General features: G+C 43.6%; 1 protein-coding gene across 1 annotated transcript; it reads left to right on the top strand.

Annotated features, from left to right (window-relative positions):
- The first annotated feature begins 4,308 nt into the window (after positions 1-4,308).
- Positions 4,309-11,351, top strand: LOC140191765 (keratin, type II cytoskeletal 8-like). Its single transcript, XM_072249486.1, has 9 exons — positions 4,309-4,823; positions 4,944-5,152; positions 5,718-5,778; positions 5,862-5,957; positions 6,047-6,211; positions 6,313-6,438; positions 6,926-7,146; positions 7,683-7,732; positions 10,838-11,351. Exons 1-9 carry the CDS (start codon positions 4,434-4,436, stop codon positions 10,990-10,992), a joined length of 1,473 nt encoding a protein of 490 aa, XP_072105587.1. The 5' UTR covers positions 4,309-4,433; the 3' UTR covers positions 10,993-11,351.
- The last annotated feature ends 9,420 nt before the right edge of the window (positions 11,352-20,771 follow it).

The raw sequence follows: 20,771 nt of genomic DNA, 5'->3' as shown, positions 1-20,771 counted from the left end.
CCTTGGCCTTGCTGATGTTAAGTGCAAGGTTGTTGTTGGAACATCATTCAACCAGCCAATTTTGGCTTTTATGTCATAACATTGCTTTTACAATCCAGATAAAAGTAATCCTCTTTCTAGTCACAAATTATGTCACTTTTCAAATTGTGGCTGGATGGCTGTTAACAGAAGAAAATACTATTTAATTTCCCAACATCAGTGTCTCCCAAAGCCAATAAAGCAATTTGAGTTAGTGCAGACAGTACAATAACCAACACAGCAAGCTCCTACAAACAGAAGAGTTGATAATGACCAGATAATGAGCTTTAATAACACTAACTGATGGTGAAATATTGGCCCAGGAGTCCTGAACAATTTCCTTCCTCTTCATTCAATTGTTCTTTGTGATCTTTATGTCCACGAGAGGGCAGACTGAGTCCTGGTTTAGTGTAGCACAGTGACTCTGGAGTGCTACCTCAATATAGTCCAACCCTGGGTAGCGATCGGCTTCCATTGTCTAAAAGTCAATTTTGTCCATCAGGTGGAAAATACACAAAAATCAATACAGTAACCATACCTCCACAGTATTTTAATAAATGGCATCAAAAGCACATAAGACTGATAAGAAAGAACAATTTCTACGAAGAGGAAAGCTAGTTCTGCTGCTTTCTGAAGGAAAACGTATGTGTGCACATCAGCCATTCTAATTTAATAAATTTATGGGAGTTTGTTTGGATGTAAGGGTGTCCATAAAATGGGTGCGAGTAATTCTGGAATGACCTGTACTGCACTAGAGTGTTCCCAAGCCATCAGATTGCAATGTGCTGCATTATAAAAATGTTAATGTTTATTTATTTCCTTTTAGCGGTGACCTGTTTCTCAAGCAAAGGACTACAAGCAACTTTTGACTTATATTTTTCAAACACAGCTTTTCATGTAGTGTCATCTCTGTAACATAATCCAGATCCATCTCTGGCTCATCACCTCAGCTGCTGAAACTCTCATCCATGCATTTGTCACATCTAGACAACTACTTTAATGTTCTCGTCCTCAGTTTCCCATCTTACAACTTCCAGGTCGAATTCATCCACTTTCTTCTTCATCTTCTTTTCCGCTTTGAGGAGGATGACGAGCTCTCAGTCCAGTTCTGTGAGTTCTGATGTGGTTGAAGAGCCCTATGTGGGATCAGGAGACTCTGTCAGAGGTAGGGCAAGTAGGTGGCTAGCTTGGGATACTGTGCACCCATTCCACTATTCACATTTGCTCTTCATGTATTCCTGTTGCAGGAATTCAAGTGTTTCATGCCTCATTAAAACTGAGAAACTGAAAAGGGTAGAGTGAACAACCTGTGTAGACAGGCAAATTGGTATCTGGAAAGCAATAATCATCAGAATAGTTGTAAGAACATAAAGAATAGTAGCATCTGTAGGCCATCTGGCCCTTCAAGCCGGTTGAGGTAAAAGACTGATCTTTACCACAGTGTCATTTTCCAGCACTATCCACACATTCCTTGAAATCCAGAATTCCATCCATCGCTGTTCTAAATGGATGTGCATCCACAGAACTCCAAAGGTGTTTCACACTCTGAGTGAAGAAATTTCACCTCATCTCAGTCCTAAGCAACCTACCACTTGATGGCAGGAAAGTTTGTGCCTGTGATGGAACTGGATGAGTCTAGAAACTTCTGTTGCCTCTTGTAATCCTGGGCATTGGAGCCTCCATACTAGGCTATTACACAAGCAATCAGAATGCTCTCCACTGTATCTCTGTAGAAATTTGCAAGAGTCTCTGGTGACATGCCATTATCTCCTCAAGCTCCTATGAAGATATCCTTGAACGTTCCAGCTCAAAGGGAAAGTACATGATCTCAAATATAAAAGCCTTGTCCTTGAGTTCAAATCCCTTTATGACTTTGTGTACGGTATTCAGTTTTGGTCTCTCCATTAAATGAAATACTTTTTTAAACTGTAAAGAGTGTAGAGAAGATTTACAAGGATGTTGTTAGGACTTGAGGGCCTGAGCTATGGGTAGAGTTTGGGTAGTCTAGGACTTTGTTCCTTGGAACATAGGAGACTGGGGGATGACAAAGTATATAAAATCATTTAGAGAATGCACATGGTCTTTTTCCAAGGGAAAGGGAACTAAAATCAGGAGGAAATAGGTTGAAGTTGAGAGATGAAACTCCTAAAAGGGACCTGATGGGAAATTTCTGGTTTGTCTTTCATGACATACCAGATCTTCTCAAATTCCTAATAAAGTAGAACTGCTGCATCAATGTGTTGGGACTCAGGTAGTTCTTCTAAAACACTGATGCCCAGGAACTTGAAGTTGCTCACCCTTTCCACCACTGGCTCTTCAATGACTGCTGTGTGTTTGCCCAACTTCCCCTTCCTGAAGTCCAGAATCAATTCCTAGGTCTGGCTAATGTTGAATGTGAGGTTGTTGATGCGACACCACTCAAACAGATCTATTTCACTGCTGTATGTCTCTTTATCACTATCTGAGAATCTGCCAACAACAGTGGAGACATCAGTGGGTATATGGTGGGTATATGGAATGAGTTGCCAGAGTAAGTGATTGAGGCAGGTACAATAATAACATTTAAAAGATATTTGGATAAGCACATAGATAAGAGAGATTTAGAGGGATATGGGTCAAATGCGGGCACACATGACTTAGTTGGCACCAAAATTGAGTTGCACTCAAGGACCTGTCTCCATGCTGTACTACTCGATGTCTCTATAATGATGATTTCAACCTACATAACATGTTCCAGCTGACAACCCTCCAGGATCTCTTGCTTTTTTCCCCTCAATTGTGACCTTTTTGTTTTGCATCCATAACTTCCTTCACCCCACAATGCATCCCCTGCCTGCAGCCAAACAAAAAAACTGTTGGGGGAATTCAGTGTGTCAGGCAGGATCTGTGAGGCAGAGGGATAGCCGATGATTCCGATCCAGATGAAGGATCTTGACCCAAAATGTCAACTGTCCTCTTGTCTCCACAGATGCTGCCTGACCCATTCAGCAAATCTAGCAGTTTTTTGTTCCGGTTCAGATTAAAGCATCTGCACTCTTGTATCAGCCTTCAACCATCTCTCCATCAGCCTCTCTAAAGCACTCTGTAATAGCTGCCTACTTGATCTATTTAAAATGGATCTGATTCATGGTTTCACACCAGTGAAGTGTCATGTGTTATGAATTGTGTTATATAAATGCAAACTATTGTTACTACTTCTCCAACAGTGGGCTACTGCAAATATTCAGCGACAACAGAGGTTTCTCTGATGTCCAAGATCAACAATGCAGCTTTTACAGGGTATTTTTGTTTTGCCTTTTTAAGATATATTTTCACTCTTTTAATTTAAAAAAAATGAGAATTAAATCTTCATATGAACTTCAAACAGCCTGGGTTGGGTTTTCTTCCAAAGAATCTTGGTGGTGGTGATGACACTTATGGTCAAAAATCAATTAAACTATTTAATTGGATTGGCACAGAATCATGCAACTAAAGCAGACGTTCCACTTCCAATTGGATCAATGTACGAATACGCTTAAATGTTGCCCAATTACAGTGAAATATGCAACAAGTGTCAAAATGCCCATACAACGGAATAAACAAGTGTTCTGGTTTAACTTCGTTCTCTTTTACTCCCCTAAGCTCAAATTTTAATGTATTCTTCCCAAATCATGGCTCCTGCTGCGATATTCTTTTCTGTTTTTCACAAGCCAGCCCCGATAGTTTATTTTTCTCTCTGCACCGTGATTTTCTAAGTAATGTAAAGGAGATGATTTTAATGTTCCACATTTACAAGAGTTCGAGTTTTAAATGATTATATGTTACACATAGACAAACAGAAACAGGCAAGCAATTTCAAGGGACATTGAAGGACGAGCTCCATATTCTTCCACCTCAGCAGCATCATCAGCTCTGTTGTACTTGAACTGAATACCGGAAAGAGGCTGCAGATTTGCTCATGGACAAAGGAGATTGCTTAATTTGTAACACTGCCCAAAAGAAATTTCAATCCACAAAGGCTCGCTCGTCTGCTGCTCAGCCCACTTCTCTGTACGACAGATATCAAACACCGGTCAAGTGGGCACAGCAGTCCACAGTCTTTTAATGCACTTGATCGGCGTAGCTTGAGCTCCAGGAGGGAGCTCTTCTTGTTTCCCGGACTCACTCATTCTTGCTGACGCCAGTTTGGCCCGAGGCCCCGAGAGCGGTAACCATGCACAAGCGGACAGGTTGGAACCCATGGGAGAGGGTGTGCCGAGTTCCTCCTCTATCTCGATGTTACCATGCCCATTTCTGTCAGCTGACACCCCGACCAAGCCCAGATCCGCACTGCTCATAAAAGCAGCTCAAAGCCGCTCTCACCTGCGCCAGCAGTTCAGATCGGGACTGATCGCTCCAGCAAACTCGGAACCAGAGAACAAAACTCTAATTTCACCATGAGCGGCTCTTACACCAAAAGGTCCTTTAGACAGACCACGCAGTTTTCAGGCAGCCCATCGATGCGGTCTAGTCTTGGCGGCGCCATGGGGTCGTCGCGAAGAATTAGTAGCAGAAAGGCGATGAGTGTGTCTGGAGCCGGAATTGGACCAAGTATCGGAGGGGCAAGACGTATACTTTCTGGCTCATCGTTCAGGCTTGGTTCAAGCGGTTCAAGTTACGCTTCAGGTTACGGTTCAAGTTCAAATTTCAGTTCCAGTTCGATGATGCCGGCCCTTGATCTAAGCGCCCCGCTACCACAAAATGACACCAGTCTGCAGCAAGTTCGTATGCAGGAAACGAGGGAGCTCACTACGCTCAACAACCAGTTCGCAAGTTTCATAAACCAGGTACCGTACCGTATCCAGCTCTGTCTGCGCCTGTCTTGGCAGCACTGTGCAAATGTCTCTTTTCACTTCCTCGCCAGCTCAATGCAAAAATCTAAGCGTGTGTTCATTCCTTACCCGCAGGTTCGCCTTCTCGAACAGCAAAATGCTCAGCTGAAGGTCAAACTGGAGCTCCTGAAGAGGCAGGGGACGTACACCTCCAACATCGATAACATGTTCCAAACTTACATTGACAACCTCAAGAGGCAACTGGAAACTCTTGGGCAGGAGAAGCTGAAGTTCGAATCGGACCTTGTGCAGATGCAAGGTCTAGTTGAGGACTTTAAGGGCAAGTAAGTGTACTGTCTCTCACCAGGATTTCCCAACTCGTCTGTATCTGTAACTCGTCCCGTATCTGTTCACTGGTTCAGAGAAAAAAAAGAGCGGAATCGGGCAAATCGTGGGCGGGGTAAACGTTCGAACAATTCCCGGTTACAATCAGCTATTTTCCACTGGGTTTCTTGGTAACCTAACAGCAGCTAGTGGAGGTCTGGAAGCTGGGTCGGGCAAGTGCTCGTCGGGGAGAGCTCCGTTAAGACTGAGGTCTGGATAGAGAGGTGTCACTCAGAGCTCAGGGAGTCACCGAAATAGTCGTCAGTTCAGGGACGGCAGCGTATGTTGTTTCATTCCGTCGAGGCGCGGCACGGTCGACCTGTCTGGCGTAGCGGGATGCTGTGTCTTGCGGAATCAAATGTCAGGAAGAGCGGTGCACACACGGGGATAAATAGAAGTGTGAGGAAACCCTGGCTAAGCACCAGGGAGCAAGGAGTTCCGACAACCAGCATGGCCCTGTCGAAGAAATGGGACAGAAATGTTGATTTCCAAGGGTTTGCCAGTAACGTCAGTGGTTCATTTCAGATACGAAGATGAAATTAACAGGAGAACTGAAATGGAAAACGAGTTTGTCATGGTGAAGAAGGTGAGCACTACTTTCTAGCTCTCTGTAGGACCATATCAGTGGTCTTCAATAGATTTACAAACCTTGTGCCCTACTCTCTCCAGGATGTTGATGAATCCTACATGAACAAGGTGGAATTGGAAGCAAAACTAGAAAGCCTGACTGATGAAATTGAATTCCTGAAGACAATCTTCCAAGAGGTAAATATGCTACATGGTGCAAGAGCCTTCTGGTCCTTTTGCTGTTCAATTCAATCTCCTTACATTAGTTTTGCTCTGCCCATCTTTAGGAAATCCGTGAGCTGGAGTCACAGATTCAGAACACTGCTGTCAGCGTGCAGGTGGACACTAGCCGCAACCTGAACATAGACCAGATCATCAGTGAAGTCAAGGCCCAATACCAAAGTATGGCAGATAAAAGCCGTGATGATGCTGAGAACTGGAAAAAGGCGAAGGTGAGCTCCAGCTCCAGCCCCACGTAGAAGTGCATTGATAGCTCTGACCTCTGTGCTGGGAGGAGAAACCCTTACTAACGTCTACCAGTGTCTCCTTGCAGATGGTGGAACTCAGCACAATGCCTGGAGGTCATGCGGAAGAAGTGCGAGTGATCAAATCGGAGTGTAATGATCTGCAGAATCGCATCCGTAAGCTGACTGGGGACATCGAGTATCTAAAGCAGCAGGTAAGTCAGGAAGTGAAAGCAAACAAGAGATCTTGGTTGCGGCCTAACGACGGTAGCAAACTGTCTTTCCTCTCAAGTCCCGAGTCCTAATGCAGCGACCCGACCCAAATGGTCAATAATTCTTTTTGCCTTCACAGATGCTACATCACCCGCTGATCTTGTGCAGTAGTTCTGCTATTTTCTTACTCCAGATTGCAGCATCTGCCGTCTCTTGCATCTGCACTTTTCTCTTCCCAGCCCAAAGCAAATGATCAAGAGACAGCTGAAACACCAGGTCAATCTGAGCTAAATCATACACTGGGGAACTTTCAGTAGTAACAACCTGGCTGGTTCCTTCCACTGTAACCCTTGTGAACTCGATTACTCCTAAGCCAATCTGCAATACTCTACTCTCAGTATGGCTCTTTCCGATAGCAGGGTGGGGATGTTGGCAAGGCTTCATGTTATAATCTGCAAAAATGTCCACACTCACCTCTGTGTGTCTCAGCGTTTGAAACTGGAGGCTGCGATCGCTGAAGCCGAGGAACGTGGTGAGATGTCTCTCAAAGACAGTAAACAAAATATCGTTGATCTGCAAGAAGCCATCAGGAAAGCAAAACAGGAGATTGCCAAGCAAACTCGTGAAATCGACGAGCTGATAAATGTCAAGTTGGCTCTGGATATCGAAATTAACACCTACAGTAAACTACTGGCGCAAGAGGAAATCAGGTAGGGCTTTGGTCTTTTCCAAGTTCCAGATATCACACTGGGTTTATGCCACAGTCCTGCGTACTTGCAGATTACAATCTGTACGGGCTCTTTATTGCACTCTTCATTACTAGAGTCTTTGTCTTTAATGGGGCATTTGGTCCAGGGAGTGGCACTTACTTTTGTTTAAAGGCTGGTTTTCATCTGACCCCAGAAATACATCCGACTCAGTCTCCGAATGAACATCTAGTCAGTGATTCAGTCACCACTAGGTGAACTCTCCCCTGATGCTGCAGTGGATGAAGCACTGTACAACATAAGCAGGCTGACAAATAGCTCCCTGCGCACACTGACGAGGCTACTGCTGCTCACCGGCAGCACTCGAACTTACAGAATCAGTGTCTCGGGCAAGGCTCGACAGAGTCAATGTGCCCGTCAACTTCACCCATGCAGCTCATTGCTGCTTTCAGAAGGAAACCCTTGGTAACTTGAAAAAGATATATTTCTGAACATCCTAGAAATGGCTGTTGTTACACAAGTGTTTCCTTTATCAACAGGATGGTAGAAGGCGTCAAAACCCTCAGCGTCCAACAAGTTTCACAGCAAGGTAAGAGAACGTATAATCCTTGCTTGAAATTTTAACTACTGACCAAAACACAAACCGCAAAATGAAAAATGGAATATTCTGGAAATATTCTTCGTTCTTCTCCAAGTCTTGATACCTCATTGTTCTGTTTACAAATCATTCTGTTGTACATTTTCAGAGCAGTGGTACTCATTTCTGTGATTGTATTTCTTATGAATGTTTTCCAAATGATTTTCCTGAATTGATATCATCAATGGTTCACTGTCCTTTGTTGCTCTCTTCTCCCTTTCACATGCTCTAAAATTACTCTTCCCAAAAAAGGCTCACATTTAACATTTCCTTCTTATAAATCAACACCCTCTTTGACATCTTTCTGTTGCCTTCAGTCCTCAAATGTCCCGTTGCGTCCTAAATTGGGGTTTGAATGACACCCTGACACCCCATACGATTGTGACCATGGTCAGCAATGCCTCTTTGTCCTTTCTTTACCTGTTTGCAACAAAAGATGCCATTGCTTGTTTAACCATTGTCCAATGATAGGAAACAGCTTCTTAGCCCAGGCCATAAGACGAATGAATTCCCTGCCTCCTCTCAGGTCTCATCACACATGAAGCACCAGCAGCGTTATACTGTTTACTTTTTAACTTGTGTTGTCAATGCACCCTTATTATTTGTTAATTTATTTGTGGCTATATTACTTTATGTGTTCTGAGCGAGTTGTATATACCATGTTGTGCACTTTGGTCTGGAGGAATATTGTTTGGTTTGGCGGTATACATGTGCACGAGTGAATGACAATAACCTTGAACTTGAACAATGCTTCACCTTTGAATAGTCCTTCCCTGTTCTCATTTGGTAGGCAGCTTATTTCCTATAATCCAAAGTCTGCAAAGGCCTATTTCTCACCTATGATCATGATCTCAGTGATAGCATCCAAAACCGAGCATCGGGCTCCTCTGATACTGTGAAAAAATGCAGATGCTACAAATATGAAATTTAAAAATTACACTGGAAATACGCAGCAGGCCAGGTAGCATCCAAGGGAAGAGAAATAGAGTCAATGTTTCATGTCAAAAGTCGCTCATCACAACTGAGAAAGAAAGAAAGTAAGAGTTTTAAGTTGCCAGGAAGGTGGGGGACAGGTCAATAGGACCAAGGGAGTATCTCAGATAGGGGGAAGCCAAGATTGCTATTTAGATAAGTTGTTGGCGTCACCCAGTCGACGGGTTAATCGAGGCAGTTAGAGAGTGAGAATACAAACAGAGGAACTTGACAAGGTGTGAAATGTCAGGCTGTCTGACGTGTCCAGTCGGCCAGGCCTACTTTTAAAGTGAGGTAAATCGGTGTGCAAATAGAGGAATTAAGTTCCCTTATGTTGCCGTACTCAATTTCAAGTGGAGAAGGCAGCAACATGGCCCAAACAGAAAATGAGTTGCAAAGCGCATGTTGGTCCTCCTTATATCAGCATATTATAAATTGAATATTAGAAATTGAAGCCACAGACAGAGGTCAGAGTGGGAGCTGGATGGAGAGTTAAATAGGCAACAAAAGGGAGCTTTGGTCACTCCTGGTGCTCTGCAATGTTGTCACTCCGTCTGCAGCTGGTGGAGGAAACCACACTGTGAACACTGAGTGCAAGACACTAGATTGAAAGAAGTGCAAGTGAATTGCTGCTCCAACTTGAAGGACTGTTTGCATCCCCAGACACTGGGAAGGAAAGAGGTGAACGGACAGGTGTAGCATCTCCTGTAATTTCACAAAACACGCAGTGACATTGGGATAGAAGACAGTTGCCCAGGGAACAGTCTCGTTTACATGATGAAAGGCAGGGAAGGTATGGACGTATCCAGTTGTGGAATATTGTGGAAGCTGGTGCAAATTGTAAAGGATGAGCTGTTAAACGCTGAACTGGTGAGGTGGAAGATAATGACTAGAGGATCTCTGTCCTTGCTCTGTCTGAGAGGTGAGGGATGGAGAGCAGAGATGCAGGAAATAGATGAACTACAGCCAAAAACTCCATTGATTATGGTAGAGGAGAAACTACAGGTCATGGTAGAAGTCATTTTAGAAACACGTGGAAGTCTTTAACAATTCTTGCAATAAGTTTATTTTCAATCAAAGCTACCGTAGTCTTAGTGGCCACTCTTATTAGGTACCTGCTCATGGTCTTCTGTTGCTGTAGCACATCCACTTCAAGGTTTAACCATTATGTGCCTTTCAGATGCTGTTCTGCACACCACTGTTGTGACACGTAGTAATTTGAGTTACTGTCGTCTTCCTGTCAGCTTGAACCAGTCTGGCCTTTCTCCTCTGACTTCTTTCATTAACAAGGCTTTTTCACTCACAGAACTTCCACTCACTGATTGTCCTTGTTTTGTGTACCATTCTCCGTAAACTCTAGAGACTGTTGTGCACGAAAATCCCAGGAGACCAGCAGTTCTTGAGAGACTCAAATTATCCCGTCTGACAGCAACAATCAATTGGGTCAACGTCACTTCGATTACATTTCTTCCCCCATCTGATGTTTGATCTGAACAACTGAACCTCTTGAACATGTCTGCATGCCTTTATGCACTGAGTTGCTGCCACATAATTGACTGATTAGATATTTGCATTAGCCAGCAGGTGTACAAGGTGTGCCTAATAAAGAGGCCACTGAATGTATGTCGTCCATTTTATAAATTATTCTACCCCCCATCATCTTTTGTGCTCACTGACTTATATTGGCTCCTAAACTGGTATACCTCAGTTTTAAGATCTGAGTCTTCAAATCTTTCCATAGCAAAGATCTTCCCTGTCTCTGTAAACTACTCTGCACACCCTGAGCCATGACTGATGGAATGGCACTCATGGATAAGTAGTTCCTACATTTCAGTGATTTCTTTCTCGAAATTTCATTTCCACCTTTTTTCTCTCTCCTTTAAAATTTATGATTTCAAAATGCTTTGATATATCTGTATACATAAAATCTTAGAGTCAAGCATTTGCTTACTAAAAGTTACGTGAAGCACTTGGGGCTGTTTTACTCTGTTAAGATTGTGACCTGCTTGATGTCATTGCAATTGTTTTCTCAATTTCAGGATGCATATTCTAAAGTGTCTTTTTCCTTTCCTCTCCCTTTTACAGGAAGTTTTGGGGATTTCAGCAGCGCAAGTAGTGGTATGTCTGGCTACTTCAAAGGGGGCAGTGAGATGGAAACTGGTGGAAAAAGAGCAGTAATTCTGAGCTCAGTGCAGCAGACCTCTTCAAGCAGAAGTGGATCTTCAATCAATCAGTTATAAACTACTGTCAGTTATGTCTCTGGTGACTCTCTTGCCAGTTTTTACACTTCATTCACACAGTCTGTTCAGTGAAGTGGTTAACTTGTTTAGATTAACTTTCTGCCTGATCTTGAAATTCTACTCAATTTTACATAGTTAAGCAACATGAAATTAACCAATACACAGCAAACGTCAAGTTAGTCTGTAACTTGGGTTTGTGGGAAAAGTGGAAAGTTCATCCTTTACTTCTTGGGCCTTTGAAAATAGGAAATTAATCAAAGTTTTAGATGTGGTGCTCTGATTTGTGATTTTGACTCATTTTATGTTGGGGATTTATCTTTTGTGGCATTTCTGTTAACACTGAATAAACTGAAATTTTTGAATCTGCCAATCTGGACTCTTTCTTTGCTTAAGCACATTATTCAAGTACTGAAAAGAGAAACCATCATACCTTTGTCAGAAATTCAAGAACTTTGAAATAATTTGTAAGTTAGAGGAAGGTTACTGAAAGAAACATAAAATATGTTTAAAGCTATCACACAAGTCCAAGCATAGCAGCCAGCTAGCTCCTCCTTCACCAAAGAAATTACTTTTACATTGTCTTAGAGAACATATTTATCGACTTATTGAGATACAGCGCGGAACAGGCCCTTCGAGCCATATTGCCCAATTTTTAACGCTAGCCTAATCAGGGGACAATTTACAATGACCAATTAACCTACCGACCTGTATGTCTTTGGACTGTGGAAGGAAACTGGAGCACCCGGAGGAAACCCACGCGGTCACAGTGAGAACATACAAACTCCTTACAGGCAGTGGCGGGAATTGAACCTCAGTTGTCTACACTGTAAAGCATTGTGCTAACAACTGCACTACAGTGCCATTGGAATCTGATAAAAAAAATTTTAATCGTGTGAATATTCTCCTTTCTCTCAAGAGTTCTGAGCATCGTAAATGCTGCCCAGTTGAAAGGTATAGTGAGAGACACAAAGAATCAGAACAATCCCATGGGAAACAGTCCAAATTGAATGAGGAAAGTAACCTTCATCTATGGGCGGTGAGCGTCCTGGATGAAACAGTCTCTCACCTGTTTCAAGTTAGTATAGGCCTGCAATTTCCAATCTCCAGTTTACAAGAAGAACTACAAAGCATATCCATAGAAAGTGATAGTACAAGAGATTAGGGTAGTAAAATAGGTGTAGGTTATGCTTGCCTTCATTGGTCAGGGTATTGAGTTAAAGTTGGCAAATCATGTTGTAGCTACACAAAACTTTGGCTAGGCCACATTTGGAGTATTTTGTCCCATTCTGGTTTCTGCACTGCAGGAAGAATGGAAGGACTTTGGACCGAGAATGTATAAGAGATTCGCCAGGATGCTGTATGGATTGGAGTGTATTCGATGTGTTGGTGGCTGACGGGCGACATGATAAAGAGTATATAAAATTATGAGAGGTAAAGATCGGGTAACTAATCAGAGTTTTTCCCCAGGTGGAAATGTCAAATATTGGAGGACATACGTAGATTTAAGGTGAAAGTAGGAAAGTTTAAAGAAAATGTACAAGTCAAGTTCTTTATACAGAGAGTGGTGGATGCCCAGAATGTGCTGAAACACTGGTTGTTGGAAGTAGATAGGATATGAACATTTTAGAACCACTTATGCAGCCACGTGAACAGGCAGGGAATGAATGGATGTAGACAATTTGCAGGAAGATAGGATGAATTGAAAATTGGAAATCACTAAGAAAACAAATTACAACGGGAGATAAACAAGGCATCTCAAAGGGCAATGTGACAATAGTCAGATTTCAATATGCAGATAGATTGGGAAAATCAAGTTGATGCTGGATTGCAAGAGAGGATTTGTAGATTGTGGACAAGATGGCCCTTTTAAAGAAGGTGGTGGTTGAGCCCACTAGGGGAAAGGCTATTCTGGAATGGGTGTTGTGTAATGAACCAGATTTGATGAGGAAGCTTAAAGTAAAGGAACCCTTATGAGACAGTGATCATAATATGATAGAATTCACCCTGCAATTTGAGAGGGAGAAGCTAAAGTCAGATGTATCAGTATTACAGTGGAGTAAAGGGAATTACAGAGGCATGAGAGGGGTGCTGGCCAAAGCTGATCGGAAGGAAACATTAGCAGGGATGACGGCAGAGCAACAATGGTTAGAGCCTCTGGGAGCAATTTGGAAGATACAGGACAGATACATCCCAAAGAAGAAATATTCTCAAGGCAAGTGGCTGACAAGAGAAGTCAAGGCCGACATAAGAGCAAAACACAGGGCATATAATAGAAGGAAAATTAGTGGGAAACTTGAGGAGTGGGAAGCTTTCAGAAATCAACAGAAGACAACTAAAATAGCCATAAGGAGCTAAAAAATGAGCTACAAAGGTAAGCTAGCCAACAATATCAAAAACGATCTCAAAAGTAGCCTCCCATAGTGCGTGAGTCTCAGAGCAGAGGGTATACACTCAGAATAGAGGGACGTCCATTTAGAATGAAGATTAGGAGAGATTTCTATAGCCAGGGGGTGGTGAATCTGTGGAATTTGTTGCCATAATTGGCTGTGGAGGCCACGTCATCAGGTGTATTTAAGGTGGGGGTTCATAGATTCTTGCTAACTCAGAGCATCCAGATAGTATGTTTTATATGTAAGGGGTTTCTTCTTTTATGTTACTGCGTAGGCTAATTAAAATGGCTTCTTTGTTGTGTTATAATTAAAATGGCTTCTTTGTTATGTTAACTGCTGAGAAAGTTCTCTCGCTCACAGCTTGTTTGGGTTATCATGTTGATAAGAGAACAAATGAACCAATGGGCATCCATGTTATTCTTTCTAGTGTGTCTGTAAGTTATTATGATGCGTGGGTTTTTGGGGAGAAGGCGCCATGGACAGAGAGAGGATGGACAATGTGCTGTGAGCTGGCTAACGGGGTCGGACCCGAGCAGGAGTCCAAGGTCCGGGGTCTTCGGTGAGGAGAGGAGACGGCGACAGACTCGTGTGGAGCGCCTGGTCGACCACCGTGGTTGGTCCCAGGCGGCACGTCGAAGTGGTCAGAGGGGAACGAATGGTGAAGAGAGGATCGTTACTAGAGCTCCAACTGTTTGTGCATGAAGAGATTGAACTTTGATAAGTGTGGTGCCTTTCATTTCCTTTTATATTTTATGTCTATTCATTATATAGTTCCAGTAATCTCTATAAACTGTCATTCATTTTATCATATATGGTGTATTGTCTGTTATTTGGCAGGGTGGGTTACATCACACAGCATCCACGCAAACTTAATTACCCAGTTTGGTGGGGCGAGGGCTGTTTCCCGAGACGACAGCAAGTTGAGCGACCCTGAGGCTTGCCAGGGGGGCTTACAGACAGAATCTGTGAAAATTGGTGAGGGTCATCAGGGACATGCTGAAGTTCCTTAGAATTCTGAGGAAGTAGAGGCACTAATGTGCTTCCTTGGCTGTATCATCCATGTAGCTGAGCCAAGACAAATTGTCGGTGATAAGTACACCTGGTCATTTGAAACTCCCAACCATCTCCACTACAGCACCATTGATAGACATGGGTGTGTTCTCCATCCCACTTCTTGAAGTCATTGAAAGATCAAACACATTATTGGGATGTGACTGCAGCATTATCAAAGGTTCCAGTGCCCTAAATTTAGTAAAGTACACAGAGTGGAAGTTGCATACAATTGCTTTTAACTGGAGTAGCTATTGCACATCTAACTCTGCTCCAGGTTGCACATTTGGTGCCTCTCCTAGTCATACCTCAGCCATAATTATAAACTTGATTCTGGCCAGGTACTTAATCATACTCCATTCACCCATTTACCTCCCGGCCATTTTCTGACTGCACGTTCCAGGACCATGTTCATATCGATGTTTCCTGCCCACATCCAGCTGCATACATGGCCCAGTTCCCAGCTTTGTCCTTGGGCGTGAAGGAGGGAGTCAATATCCCTGCTGTCATTAATGTAAGGTTCTGTTCTCAGCAATTTGCTGAGGATCGATGGCTAAGCCAGAAGTAGGTGAGCTTGGCAAGTTAGTAGTTGCCATCTTGAGCATGGTTAAAGCTATATATGCAGCTGATCGTGCCCCACCATCAGCTTCTCTGTGATCTTCTCTGCCGATAATTCACTAATGGCAGTGTAAGTGGCTTTTTGAGGGCAAGCAGATCATCTGTTGGAATCTCACCATGGATTATGCAACTTGACAGCAAGAGATGCAATACTGCAGATCATGAAGTAACGTGCATAATCCTGAGCACAAATAAAGCTGATGCCTTGGGAAAACCAGGATAGTGATTCTAAGGCCTTGTACCAAAATCTCCAACTACACACTACTTATTTCCCAACAACATCCTAAGCATGGTTTCATCTTCTGAATTAGGCATAGAAAATAAAGTGCCACTGCTATCTAAATGTCAACAACAATACTTTCATTATCGAGATTGGCAAAATACATACAATAAATGTGTACAAATTCCATGTGTTTGCTAGGTGAAAATGTATTGTCAACCTTGAACCTGATTTGTCAACCTGTATTGCACTTGCTCTGTAATATTCTTGTCACGGTCCCGGCCGTCCCTTATATTTATTCCTGATGTTCTCCTAATTCCCTTTTCCCGCGTGTTTCTCCAGCTCCCCGTCTGCGTGTGTGTGTGTGTGTGTGTGTGTGTGTGTGTGTGTGCAACACACGTAAAAGTTGCTGGTGAATGCAGCAGGCCAGGCAGCATCTCTAGGAAGAGCTGTAGTCGACGTTTCGGGCCGAGACCCTTCAACAGGACTAACTGAAGGAAGAGTGTGTAAGGGATTTGAAAGTGGGAGAGGGAGGGGGAGACCCAAAATGATAAGAGAAGACAGGAGGGGGAGGGATGGAGCCAAGAGCTGGACAGGTGATAGGCAAAAGGGATATGAGAGGATCATGGGACAGGAGGTCCGGGGAGAAAGACAAGGGGTGGGGGAAACCAGAGGATGGGCAAGAGGTATAGTCAGAGGGACAGAGGGAGAAAAAGGAGCATGCGAGAAAGAATGTGCGTATAAAAATAAATAACGGATGGGGTACGAGGGGGAGGTGGGGCATTAGCGGAAGTTTGAGAAGTCAATGTTCATGCCATCAGGTTGGAGGCTACCCAGACAGAATATAAGGTGTTGATCCTCCAACCTGAGTGTGGCTTCATCTTTACAGTAGAGGAGGCCGTGGATAGACATGTCAGAATGGGAATGGGATGTGGAATTAAAATGTGTGGCCACTGGGAGATCCTGCTTTCTCTGGCAGACAGAGCGTAGGTGTTCAGCAAAGCGGTCTCCCAGTCTGCGTCGGGTCTGGCCAATATATAGAAGGCCACATCGGGAGCACCGGATGCAGTATATCACCCCAGCCGACTCACAGGTGAAGTGTCACCTCACCTGGAAGGACTGTCTGTGGCCCTGAATGGTGGTAAGGGAGGAAGTGTAAGGGCACGTGTAGCACTTGTTCCGCTTACAAGGATAAGTGCCAGGAGGGAGATCAGTGGGGAGGGGTGGGGAGGGGTGGGGGGGACGAATGGACAAGGGAGTCGCGTAGGGAGCGATCCCTGCAGAAAGCAGAGAGGCGGGGGAGGGAAAGATGTGCTTAGTGGTGGGATCCCGTCAGAGTTGGCGGAAGTTACGGAGAATAATATGTTGGACCCGGAGGCTGGTGGGGTGGCAGGTGAGGACCAGGGGAGCTCTATTCCTAGTGGGGTGGCGGGAAGATGGAGTGAGAGCAGATGTGCGTGAAATGGGGGAGATGCGTTTGAGAGCAGAGTTGATAGTGGAGGAAGTAACTAAATGTTGTTTGCGTTTGTGTGTGTGTGCGTGTGTGTGTGTGTATGTGTGACTGTGTGTCGGCACGGTGGGCGTGGCGGTCCTTTTGTTCTCCCGGGCTTCCTGATTGCGGCGTACCTGAATCTCATCTAACCTGCAGCATAAGTACCCCGGCTTTCCATCCACTCATCGCCAGATCGTTGCTTCAGCCAGTGTGCTAGTTCACGTCCTAGGCCGCTTACAATTGTGTATTCTAGATTCTCCTTCCGCGCTGTTGTTTGCCGGTGTCAACTCTGTCTCTCTGTATCAGTGTCCTGCATTTGGGTTCAGCTGTTCGTCTCAACAATTCTGTATTCCTTTAGTACTACCTCGAAGTTATTACGTTTGGATACCCTGTCTGGATGGCGTGAATAGCAAAAGCATTTCTCTACATCTTCTCAGTACATGTGACAATATCAAACCAATTACTTGCACGTGTACTACCATCAGCTCATATTGGAAGCTACTGAGCCAATAGGCTGGTCCTCGACTTATTTCATAATTTACTGGCATAATTTACATATTACTATTTAAATATTTATGGTTCTATTACTACTTATTATTTATGGTCCAACTGTAACAAAAACCAATTTCCCCCGCGATCAATAAAGTATGACTATGCCTATGACTATTATTAGCTTCCAAATGAGACCAAATTGGAGAGGACCTGCCGCATTGTGCATCTGAAGAGAATTTGATGCCAAGCAGCTCAGCGTGGTTGGAGAAAACACAGACACCCAGACACTGTCTTTACTTCCCACAAAGAAAGTGGCATTCTGATCGCACAAAAAGAAAATCACACTTTCTGAATTCTCCAAGATCTGTTGTTAGACCCATTGGACATCAGCTGCCCTTGATCAAATCTAAGCAGAAATGTCATTGGAGGCATATTAGACAGTTTTGCAACACATATAGAGGCAAATATGAAGCATGTTCAACTTGTGACCTCAGTCAACTGCTTCGCCAAATTGGGAATTAAAGCACAGGGAAAGCTTGTGAGGGAAGATATATGCTACATTAGCCAATTGGCATAGCTTTTCCAAATTGTAGCAAGAGGGTAATAAAAGGCAACAATTCTGATGGACACAGAGAGACAAAGACAATAGCATATAATAGGCAAGAATTGTGAACATCTTTGTGCGGTATCATGAATAATGCACTAACCTGGAAGACCTCTGGCCTGGTAGAAAACTCCAAACATTTCTTTGGAACCCGAGATACTTTGTAAACATGGGTTGCAATGTTTTTTACAGTTTCAAATATATTTATACAAACAATATATAAATGTTGGTTAACAACTTTAAAAAAAAATTTATTGACCTTCTAGGGTATGTGCTTTCTATTTAGAAATCTTTATATCTCCTTGATGTGTCAATCATGGTGCATAATAACAAATTGTACCATTTGAAGTTCAGGTTCAAGTTAATGGAATTCACACAGCCATCTCCATTTATGAAATTTTGCTTGAAAAAATGCTTTTCAGGGTCAAGTCCCTTTCATTAGACAATCACTACCTATATTCTGACACATATAAATTGTTGCGATTAAGCATTAACATTGATCAGTCGTATTGAGGAGTATTTCAGCATAAATTTACAGCAAATGAAGCATTTGTAGTGTTGCACCCGTCAGGAGAAACAATTTTTTTTCTGTAGTTAGCAATTTTCATCACACACGGCTGAGTTCTTGCACCAACGAGTGGGTTCCTCTCAAACCCAGGTTTCAGACCGACCTGAATGAGGACATGAAGTCCAGGAGGTTTCTCACATTCTTTCCGACCCCTGTGCCACGAAACCATCAAGTACAGTAAATATATGATGGCATTTCATCAGTTAACAAGATAATCCTTTTGAGGCAGCAGAAAATAATGGTTGCTGAAAATTCTATACATCTAAGAGAATTACCGCATAATGGTCTTTGGGCCCTTAGCATCTCTCCGGAATAATGATGCAACCAGTTACTCTCTGTCAACGTGAGAAAATCTGCAGATGCTGGAAATCTTGAAGAAGGGTTTCAGCCTGAAATATCAACTGTTTACTCCTCTCCGCAGATGCTGCCTGCTGAGTTTCTCCAGCATTTTGTGTGTGCAGTCCTCTGTCAACACTGTTCCTCTGCCTGGCAGAGCATGTCCTTACCCTTAGTAACTTCTCTTTTGATTCCTCCCACTTTCCACAAGCAAAGGTGTAGTCAAGGGCACACTCACAGGCCCCAGCTAAGGCTACATGCACCAGTCCTTACTCCAAAGCTACTCTGGCCTTTCAGCTTACACTAGCATAGAGGTTTCACCTAGCAGGACCGCAGTCATTTTATCTGTGCTGCTTCCCTTCATTAAAATGACAAGTTTGCTTACTTTAGTGAATATTTGTATTATTTTTTCATTCATTTACAGAAAGTGAACATCCTACAGGAAATAAATATATTTTCACAACAGCATCTATTCTTTTGAATTACTCAGATGCCTAACTACCACCAATATCTGAAAGTTTTAAGGGCCCTTGAAAACATCAGTAGCCAAAAAGCCATCAGGGTGGTTCTCTGGCAGGGCCTTTGTTTCCACTGTCTACATCCTGTGGCCTGCTCCATCTCACGTAACAGCTACAAAAGGGAGACTGCCAGGACTAGTGAGCTGCGTGGTACGTAGACACTGCGCAAGAGATGAATGTGAAGTGCAGACCAGCTCCAGCATCCACTGACTCGGTCAAACATATGGGATGGGAAGGGGATGAGAAAGTGGAGCTGAGGCCAAGACCAGGCAGCCATGATACTGTAGAATTGTGACCCTATAGTGACAGAGACTGGGAGGAGACATGTGGACGTGACAGAGGGTTGCAGATGGTGGGATCTGATAGGAGATGAAGGTGAAAGATGGAACCGAATAAGGGAGGTGGGGAGGGCAGTATGGCGGAAGTTCCAGGTGTCAGGGAGCATGAAATGTGTGAAGTTACCATAACTAGAGAGAAGGTTCTCAGGAAGCTGAAAGGTCTGAAGGTAGATAAGTCACCTGGACCAGATGGTGTACACACCAGAGTTCTGAAAGAGATGGCTGAAGAGATCGTGGAAGCATTAGTAGTTATCTTTCAAGAATCACTAGATTCTGGAATGGTTTCAGAAGACTGGGAAATTGTAAATGTCACTCCACTCTCCAAGGAGGGAGAGAGGTAGAAGAAAGGAAAATATAGGCCAGTTAGTCTGACCTCATTGGCTGGGAAGGTGTTGGAGTCGATTATTAAGGATGAGCTGTCAGGATACTTGGAGGCATAAGATAAAATAGGCTGTACTCAGCATGGTTTGCTCAAGGGAAAATCTTGCCTGACAAATCTGTTGGAATTCTTTGAAGTAATAACAAACAGGATAGATAATGGAGAATTGGTTAATCTTGTACACTTGGAATTCCAGAAGGGCTTTGACAAGGTGCCACACATGAGGCTGCTTAACAAGCTACGTGTACATGGTATTACAGGGAAGATTCTAGCATGGGTAAAGCTGTGGCTGATTGGCAGGAGGCAAAGAGTGGGAATAAAGGGAGCCCGTTCTTGTTGGATGCCAGTGACCAGTGGTGTTTTACAGGGGTCTATGTTGGGACCAATTCTTTTTATATTATAAGTCAATCATTTGTTGAAGGAATTGATGACTTTATTGCAAATTTTACAGACAATGCAAAGATAGGTGGAGGGGCAAAGGGAATATGAGGTGCTGTTCCTCTAGCATGATCCTTGCAATCCAGGACGTCCAGGGCAGCCAGGTCGGTATGGGAATTCGGAGGGCAAGTAAAATGACCGGGAACCGGGAGCTGCTTTCAAAATGTCCCAGCATGCCTTGCAGTGATGGAGATACTCTGAATCTACCACCTATCTGTACAATGTATCTCAACCACCGTGGGTCAGGTGGGTTGGGCAGTCAAACTGACACCTAATGGTCGTTTCTCCGCTCTTGATCGGCGTAGCTTGAGCTCCAGGAGGGAGCTCTTCTTGTTT

Source organism: Mobula birostris, chromosome X (genome assembly GCF_030028105.1).
Source record: "Mobula birostris isolate sMobBir1 chromosome X, sMobBir1.hap1, whole genome shotgun sequence".
In the NCBI taxonomy this organism is placed as follows: Eukaryota; Metazoa; Chordata; class Chondrichthyes; order Myliobatiformes; family Myliobatidae; genus Mobula; species Mobula birostris.
This window is presented reverse-complemented; position numbering and strand designations above follow the sequence as displayed.

Excerpts from the sequence above, each read along its gene's own strand:
- LOC140191765 (XM_072249486.1), top strand. The coding sequence starts at position 4,434 with ATGAGCGGCTCTTACACCAAAAGGTCCTTTAGACAGACCACGCAGTTT. Across the intron at positions 5,153-5,717 it reads GTTGAGGACTTTAAGGGCAA|ATACGAAGATGAAATTAACA; the intron begins GTAAGTGTACTG and ends GGTTCATTTCAG. Across the intron at positions 5,958-6,046 it reads TGAAGACAATCTTCCAAGAG|GAAATCCGTGAGCTGGAGTC; the intron begins GTAAATATGCTA and ends GCCCATCTTTAG.